Below are 9096 nucleotides of genomic sequence, written 5' to 3'. Positions count from 1 at the left end.
TCAGTGGTCACTCAGATGAGCAGGGCAGAGTTGACAAGAAGTTGCTCCTGGCTTGGGTTAGGGCCACCAGGCAGGCAGGTAGGACCTGTTTTTGATGGGTGTGAAGGGCTCTTGGTCCCCACAGTTGACCTATATGGGTTCCTTTTCAGACTGAGGTTTGCTTTTTTAAACCACTCCCCATCAAAGTTTCATCAACTCAACTCCCAGGGGTCCCTACACTGTGGCCCGGTGCTCTCCTTGGTGCTGATTCGACTCAACTCTGGCCCTGGCCACAGAGAGGCCGTGGTGCTCATGGGGCTTCCCTTCTGCCCCCAGGCCCGCCCGAGTGACCCTCAATAAACACTAGCTGAGGGCTGTGACTTCGGTGTGGACTGCATTCACTCGAGGGGCCACTTGGGGCTTGCAACGCAGCCGTTGTAGTGGGAAGAGACCAAACCTTCCCACTGTGTTCTGGTCCAGACTCTGCCCCGAATTTATTCGCTTTGGGACTTCAGGAGAGTCATTTCCCTTCTCGGGGCCTTGGCCTTCCATGCGTTATGAGCAGGTTGGAATAGCTGCCTCAGGAGTTCTGTAAATATTTACCGAATGACCCAATGACATGCACCGCTGAGGACAGATGATCTGGCTCCAGTGCTCTATGACTCATTGCTCCCCCCATTTCAGAGCCCGTCTTACTTTCTCCGCCTGCGTCTGCGTTCCCCATCCGCACAAGGGAGGAGAATGATCTCTGGCCCTGCCATTCATGGACAGTGGGAGGAAGAGAAGGGAAGGGCCCCATGGATGTAGATAAAAGCTACATCTAAAAGCTTGGGCTTTGGAGTCCAACTGACTGGGGTTGGAGACTTGGCTCTACCACTGACCAGATGGGGTGACCTTGAACAGTTACCTGGCTTCTCTGAACCTCAGTTTTCCCCAGTGTAAAATGCAGACAATAACTGTACCTACCTCACAGGGTTGTCATGAGGGTCAACTGACACGATGCCTATAAGCATTTGGTATGTGGTAAATAATCAAAAACTGGTAGCTGTCATTATTATTTACTATAATGATTATTGTTATCATTCCTGTTGCTGCTGTGGGGACACCAGGCCCAGCTACCACACACAGTGAATGCTGATTCAGCATTTATTCCCCATGCGCTGTCACAACTATATCCAGGGGCACCATTCACCTCAGTTATGTGACTGACACCCCTGGTACTTGTGCAATGTACAGCCTGCACGGCTGTTGTGGCAGATCCAGCTCTCTCAAGAACAGAGAAATTAAGTTGCCTGCTTCCTACCAGCACATGGTCTGGCCTCTGGGATCACCCCCAGGAGCCCTGGAGGAGCCAGTAGGAGGCATGTGTGCTATGGGCAACCCTGGAGTATGGAAGGAAGAGCAGGCAGACACCTGGCTTTCCCGCAGCCTGGGCAGAGTGGTGGTGTGGGGGCCATCCCAGAGACCCCTGGTCCTCCTGATGGACAGTCAGACCCCCTAGTTGGGACCTGAAGCCCACAACTGGTTTCAATTCCTGAATGGAGGTGGGTTGACTTTTCAGGTCTCTGGTCTTGTTTCCCTAGGGAGGGAAAGTTTCTTCCTACAATTCCCCCTCCTTCCAACTTCAGTTCCTTCAATTTAGGAAAGGCACTTCTGGAAGGTACGCTCCTTCAGAGGTCCTTTGGGGGTACCCGATGGAGGAGATGAGAGTTGCATATAGATAGCTGGGAAGACAGCTCGGCTCTCTGACTAGGGCTCCTGGGCCTCACTGGCACAGTCGGGGCAGCCCAGTGGGTTGGGGCCCACGCCATGGCTGCAGGCATGGGGGCTCTCGGTGGGGCTGGGAGTCCCAGGAGGGGAGGCCCTTTCAGTTTGGTCCAGTCCTGTTGGGATCTGGGCTTGGCTGGGGTCAGTGGCTGTGGCCGCTTTGGGCGTGGGGCCCTGGGCCGGCCCCGCCTGGTTGGTGGTTTTGCCTGATGAGGCAGTGGCTGTCCCCTGGCGAGGCTCCTCTTGGACCAGGCTGCCTGGAGCCAGCAAGAGACCCTTCTCGTCCCAGCCTGGCTTGGTGTGGATGCCCACAGCCTTCAGGATGGCGTCCATCTGCTTGGCGTAGTCCAAGTGGCCGCTGACCTGCAGGAGGAGAGTGAATGAGGGCCACGGTCGGGGGGGGGTGAGGCCCAACCCTCCCCAGGGACCCAAGCTTAGCTCCTGGGCTTCCCTCCTCCTTCAGCGGCCTCAGCCTAAGCTCTCCAAATTCTAACTCTCACTGCTTCTCAGATCCAGTGTGGTGTGAGAAGCCTCTAGGTCGAAGGCTGTTCTAGAACTTACAAAATAAAGATAAGGAAGTTTCTCTAAAAAAATCTGGGTCCTCTGGGGGAGGTAGGAGTCTCCTGACGGACAGAAAGTTGGGGTGGTGGCACTGATCTCCTTTCCTGCCGGTGGCTTTAGATTGTGGTGGGAGGACTCTGCTGCTCACTGGCTGTGGGAACAACCTCTCTCCCTTTCTCCCTCTGCCCCTTTGTTGTCTCAGCTGTAAAACGGGGACAGTAATAGCAGCTACACCAGAGGGTTGCTATGAGGTAAAAGGAGATGATGCCAGAAAAATGCTTCACACAATGGTTCTCCCAGGAAATCGAAAATAGAAAGATGGAGCAGACTGCAAAGTATCTTCTAAATCCACTCTCTTGCTTCTCCCCTACTCACAAGAACTCCCATTTATAGCTGGGCACAGCCTGAGCCTCCTTTGCAGCTAGATACGGCCTTGTGACAAGTTTTGGCCAATGAGATGAAGCAATATTGTTATGTGGTGCTCCTTGGAAGTTTCTTTAAAAGGGGAGGTGTTCTTATCCTCCCATTTCCTCTTTCTTCCTAGCTGGAATTCAGATGTGATAGCCATAGCTTGAGCAGCCATCTTGGGCCATGCACTGGCCTGCTAAGAAAGGCAGAACAGCATGGCAGAGGGAATTTGAGTCCCAGAAGACTACAGAGTCACTCTTTTAGCTGGGCCTCTGTTATGGAGCTGAATCTTAACTAAGGTAAGGGCCAAGGACTCAGGAGTGCCTGCCACCCGTCTCATAGAATAGAAAGACCCCCATCTTTTGTGTTGGCATGTGTTGGTAAGTGCAAAGTAGGAGTGCGACTGGAATGCCTGATGCCTAACTATAGTAACAGACAATACCTGACATATGGTAGGTGTCATGGTCAGGTTCGTGTGTCAACTTGGCCAGGTGGTAGTACCTGTTTATCTGGTTGGGCAAGTGCTGGCCTGCCTTTTGCTATGAGGACATTTCATAGAATTAAATCATGAGCACGTTGGCTATATCCACAGCTGACTGCATTTGTAATCAGCCAAGGGGCATGTCTTCTGCAATGAGTGATGCTGAATCTAATCACTGGAAGCCTTTTAAGGAGGATCAGAAGAGACAGGCTCTCTTCCTGCTTCGGCCGGTGAGCCTCTCCTGTGGAGTTCGTCCAGACCCTCCATCAGAATCATCAGCTTCACAGCCTGCCCTACAGTTTTTGGACTCTACATTCCCTCGGTTACATGAGACACTTTTATAAATTTTATATTTATGAATATTTCCTGTTGATTCTGTTTCTCTAGAGAACCCTAACTAATACAGTAGGGCCTTAATATATTGTGGCAAATGAGCTTATTGGACACTCTTGACAAGTGTCGGCTGCTAACTGCCACTCTATAGATGAAGACCCCAGGCCACAGAGAGGTTAAGTGACTTGTCCCAAGTTATTTGGCTACAAAGTACCAGAGTTGGGAGTTGAATATAGTTCTGTCTCTAGAGCCTGTGTTCTTTCATAGAAAGTCAGTGGGGGTTGGGGGGAGAAATTTAAAGATCTTTCTCATTTTACAGATGAAGAAAGTGAAGCCCAGAGAGGAGCAGTGGTTGTCTTGATGACACACAGCATGTGGAGAGCAAAGCCACTGGGCTGTGTCTGATCTGCTGCCTGTGGAGGCTGCTTAGCTCAGATCTGCTCCCTGAAATGGAGCGTTGTGCTCTTCCCAGGCAGTCTAGGGGCTGTCATTAGTGCCAAAGGCAAACACAAGATAGGGCATTGCTTTAAGGCTGAAGGAGAAGGTTTTTATTTTAAAGGCAGGCAGGAAAACACTGGGGAGGCTATGTTGGGAACGTCAGGAATGAATACAAAGACTGGGCTGGTAAGATCTGCATTTCCATCTGAATCATGAGTCACACTGGGTTATTCAAATGAATTTTCAAGAACACAGTAAGATAATTCCCTGTGCAGTTTGGTTATTTTCTCATGTCCAGGACCTGCCTACTTCTTGCTCCCTTCTTACAAATGTTTTTAAACATCCTCCAGTGAGAATACACACACCCCCCCCTAAGTGGCACTCTGGGTCCCTGGGTTGAGGTGGAGGTCGAGGTGGGGGGCAGAGCCCTCTGACACCACGGTACTAGAAAGCACCTGAGTTTGGAATCCGAGAACCTAGGGCTCCAGCCATGATTCTCTTACTCACAAAGTGAGCGGGCAAGTCATTAAGGATTTTCTGAACCCCAGCTTCCCATCTGCACAATGAGGATTACGGATCCTAGCTTGAATGTCTGCCACAAGGAGTTCAAGGGCCGGACACTTCATGGAGCCCCGTACATGCTACCTCTTACTATTATGGTCTGCAAATGACCCAAAACACTTAAATAGGGACACTGCCCAATTAGAGCTGGTGATACCCACCTCATGGGGTTGGTGGGAAGAAATAATACATACATATCACAAGGCACAGTCCCTGGCACATAGTAGGTGTTCCATTAATACGAGCTCCCCTCCTTTCATCTCCCTGGAAGGAGGGGATGGAGAGTAGGGAGTTAGCTGGGCTGTTCCATTTGGGAGCCTAATTCTTAAGTTCTGTTAAGAACATTAGCCTGCAGGGACAAATAAGAACTACCTTCTTAAAACTTTTTCATGTTGATGGAAGGCTGGCACCAGGGCTGCATGGAAACAGCAGGCAAGGAAGGAAGGGAGGTGCTCATGGCCACTGGCTGAGCTGATTCCAGGTGGGAATTCCACCATGCAGCTATTCTAGAATGCACAGCTATAGCTCTCCTCGGAGACCAGCTGGCCTGTGTTTTAGCCAAACCAGTCTCTGAGCTGCCATTCTGCAAAGATCCAGAGGGAGAGGTCGTTGGCAGAAGAGTTTCAATTGTAAAGTCTGCCAGAGGGATGTGAGAACAGGTGGGTGGGAAAAATAATTTTTTCTTAGCAGCGGAAAGTTCTGGCTTGGCTGCTGTTGGATAGAGAGTTCAGCCTGTGACATCTGTCCTGATTGAAACCTGCCACCTGTCCAGATCCCATGGGATCTGACCTTCTCACACTGGTTAGGGGTCCTCCCTGGTGCTCCCCAGCCTCTGTGTATAACCAGTAGATGCACACACTCAACCTCACTCACTCCATGTTCTCTGCAGACCCTGGGCTCCCAGAGCGCAGGAACCACTGCTAATTTGCCTCTTCTCCCCAGCCGTAGCCCAGTGCATTGTGGATACACACAGGTATGAATTGGCCTCAGGACTTCCTGTTTCCTGCAGGGGGGGCACACATCGGCTTGCCCCTACAACTCCTTCCAAGCCCCTACAACTCCTTCCAAGGGGTCCTTCCCCTCTAGGACCTCAGTTTCCCCATCTGTAAAGTGGGGCTAATAAAGACAATCACTGCAGAGCTGGTTGTGAGGATTCAATGAGCTCATGTGCATGTAAGTTTATGTGGAGTTAGAGGCCGCTGGCTGGAGCTCCGCGTGCATGGCCGTGGGCAGAACGGATGCAGTGGTTAGGAGCCCAGGCCCTGAAGTAGGTCCTCCAGGCTCATGGTTCTACCACTCCCTTGCTCTGTAGTCTCCTGCAGCCTCAGTTTCCCCATCTGTAAAATGGAGTCCTGCCTGTTCCATGGGACTGTCATGAGGACCAAATGAGGTAAAACGCATGTAGAGTAGTGCCTGGGATAGAAATACTGGCTATTGGTATTATTATTACTATTACTATTGTTATTGAGTAGCTACCTTGTGCCAAACCTATGCTGCATTCTAGAAGCCAAATGGCATTTCTTTTTGGGACGGGAAGAGTTTGCCCTGGGCTCTGCCTCTGGTCCATAGGAACTCTGGGGTGTTAGGTCTCCCCACCTGGAGGAAGCCAGTGCTCACACCAGAGAGGCTGCAAGGCAGGAAGGCAACCTGGCCTTTGCTTCATTCACCTGGAGCCCACCTGCCTGAGATATGTCAGCCCCTCACCTGCTTAGGCTCAGGCTTGTCCCTTGATCAGGAGCCACCTCAGGCCAAGTGTGGGGCAGGTGACTGACGTCTGGGCTGAGTCACAAAGATCCCTGCCCTTTCCGCTCTAGCAGGGGAGAGGACCTGTGTCTCTACTTTCCCCAATAGCAGTAAAGAAAACTCTTTTCTCTGCCAGCGACCTCTCCTCCAGCAAGATTTTTCAAAGAAAACAGGAGGGCGGCACAAAGGCAATGCTAATTACCTCTAATTACCCAGAAGAGGAAAGCACTGCTTTCTGTGATGTGCTCCTAATGTGATAAAGAGCTATTATCTTTATCCAGGCAGGAGCTGGGAAGCTGACAGGATGACAGTCTAAAGAGGGAGAGAGGGCGAGGAAGCCGCCCATCCCAAGGCGAAGGAGCTGAAGGTGGTGGTAAGGGCAGGAGAGGCAAGAACGACATGCTAAGCATTTTATATGCACTGCCCCGGAAGGCAGGTGATCTCCCCATTTCATAGATGAGAAAACTGAGGGACAGAGAGGTTAAGTAATTAGTCCAACGCCACACAGCTGGTACACCAGAGGTGGCACCGGCATTCTGAGCCAGGTCTCTCTGGCACCAAAAGCTACGCCCTTCCTATCATGTCCCCTCAGCGACTTCCCTGGGCAGAAACAAGACCTCGTACATTTCACTTAAAAGGAGTTTTCGGCTGTTCCATTTTGATTCCTCTGGCATGAGGGAGACTCTTAGGGTGGGGAAGCACAGTCACTGCTCCCTGTCCCCTCGTCGGGGTTCAGAGACCCTCAAATGGACAGCACCCCGTGGTCAGGGTCAGGAGGCGACAGCTCCAAGTCTGTGGTTCCTATTCTGCCACCCAGCAGGCCTCACTCCTGCAGGGAGGGGACAGCACAGGCTTTGGACCTGGCTTCTCGGTCTGGAGCTTTGACTCTGGCTGTGTGAGCTCACTCTCTGAGGTCTCAGTCTCCCATCAGTGACATGGGGGTGCCTAAAACCTACTAGATGGGGCTGCAGTCAGGTTTACATCAGAGGAGGCAAATGTATCAAGGGTGAAGACGATCTTCAAAGTGTCTGAGGCTGGAAGGGGAGAAAGTCCTGGGGAAGGCTGTCTCTAACCAGAAGTGATCAGTTTCATGAGTGGACATGTCCAGAATGAGTCTGGAATGAGCCTCTTCTTCTTGGGCCAGCACCAGCTAGGAAGGAAGGCATGGGGCAGCTTCCGGAGTGACCCTCTGGATTTGTGCTTTGGGACCCTGGCAGTTTGGGGGAGAAAAGTCAGGGGCGAGGATGATGTGGCCCAATAGCCTGGAGGCTGTGTGAGAGGCCTAGGGGTGTCTGGGAAAGAGTATGGCCCATGGATTTTAGGGGCAGCAGTGCGTGATAAAGTTTTGATTTTAAGTGTTTTTCGTGCTAGAATTCCCCTATGTTATCTTCAAACGTTTATCAAGTTTCTATAAACATGCTGGGCCAGTGTCAGCCATGCTGGGGCATCGAGGTGTCAAGCTCTGCCCACCACCACGGTCAGCAGGGGTGGCGGGGAAGGGGTGGACAGTCACTGAAGCTGAAGAAGGGAGAAGCCAGAGCCCCCTGCCCCAGGGGTCCTTCAGATGCCCAGTGAGGCGTCTGCTCTTTCTGCTGTCAGACAGGATGGCCCAGCTCAGGCTCCCATTATGGAACCCAGGGGAACTGGGTTATGCTTGGGCAGTGCTTGGCACTTGATAAATCGTAGCTGACCAGGTAATAATAGAAACCACAATTCTGTTCTCCTGGGGCCCCCCACGTCCCGAGGCTTTCCATTGGCCAGAGTCTGCTTTTGGATGTAACAGCTGCTTGCAGTCATCCTCCCCTGCTACCAGGCACATCTCTCACCATTTCTCATGTCCACCCAAGCCGGGCCTATGTCCATTGGCTTCAGACCTGGGACTAAGTCCTGGCTTGGCCACACTCCAGCCATGTGACCTTGGGCAAGTCCTCTAGCCTCTCTATGTCTCAGTGATCTCATCTTTACAAAGGGGATGTGAACGTAGAGCTGACTCCTTACCCAGAGCTATGAACTCCCTATGATAGGTACTTGGCAGGTAGACAGAACTCCTTCCAGCCTGTAAGGCAGATCTAGGGACTGCCCAGGCTGGCCCCCTCCCCCCACATTCCCTGCAATAATTATTTTAAACATGTGCACCTGTGTTCTGGCCTAGTCTTAGATGCATAAGACTCCTTGCGAGTGTGTTTAAAATGCACACTTGCAGGCTCCACCTCCAGGGACTGATTTAGGTCTGGGTAGAGGTCCCCAGGACGTGCATTTTATATAAACCTCCAGACAATTCTGAGATGGGAATCCTCAGGACACACTTTGTGGGCTCTGCACCCTGTTATTTTGCAGCCTGGCTACCAGGTGCTTCTGGGACTTGCCTGAATCCCTCCATGTCCAAACTCTGGTTGTCCCGGTCACTTTCCAGGAGAAACAGACTGTCCTGACTGGTCCTCAGGGCAGGAGAGTGCGGGTGGGCAGTGACGTGGGGGCCAGAGCATGGGCTCCGGTGGCCCAACCCAGTCTCGCTGACTGCTAGTTGTGCACCATGAACTTTCCTAAGCCTTGTTTTCCCAATCTGTGAGAGGTGGAGGGAGGACAATGCCAGTCCCAGAGGCCGCGAGAGGAGCAGACACAAAGTCTAGAGGGCCTGGCTACAAAGTTCTCTCTGGGGGGGCTGACTGACACTCACCACCGAGGACAGGTCCACGTTCTCCACCCTCCTGTCCTCCAGCAGCACAGGCTGCAGACCGGCCACGCGCAGCTGCACCGAGGACGCGCGGTACACGAAGCTCAACAGCCAGTCTCCCCTGTGAATGGAGAAGGGAGCGTCAGCGCCG

At 52.2% G+C, this 9096-nt stretch overlaps 1 protein-coding gene across 10 annotated transcripts in view; it reads right to left on the bottom strand.

Moving 5' to 3' along the window:
- Positions 1-1030: 1030 nt before the first annotated feature.
- Positions 1031-9096, bottom strand: part of TMCO4 (transmembrane and coiled-coil domains 4) — a 134501-nt gene continuing 126435 nt past the window's right edge. For 7 of the 10 annotated variants that reach the window (XM_077151044.1, XM_077151042.1, XM_077151041.1 and 4 more), the window contains 2 exons: positions 8949-9066; positions 1031-2109 (listed from right to left, as the gene is read on the bottom strand). In XM_077151044.1, the coding sequence (XP_077007159.1) occupies positions 1729-2109; positions 8949-9066 (499 nt within the window). In that variant the 3' untranslated portion in view covers positions 1031-1728. Of the gene's footprint in view, positions 2110-4689; positions 4793-8948; positions 9067-9096 lie in introns of those variants that run through there. The other 3 variants (XM_077151047.1, XM_077151049.1, XR_013171219.1) reach the window with 3 other exon arrangements.

Source organism: Tamandua tetradactyla, chromosome 2 (genome assembly GCF_023851605.1).
Source record: "Tamandua tetradactyla isolate mTamTet1 chromosome 2, mTamTet1.pri, whole genome shotgun sequence".
In the NCBI taxonomy this organism is placed as follows: domain Eukaryota; kingdom Metazoa; phylum Chordata; class Mammalia; order Pilosa; family Myrmecophagidae; genus Tamandua; species Tamandua tetradactyla.
Note: the sequence above shows the minus strand (reverse complement) of the source record. Positions and strands in the feature narration are given on the sequence as shown.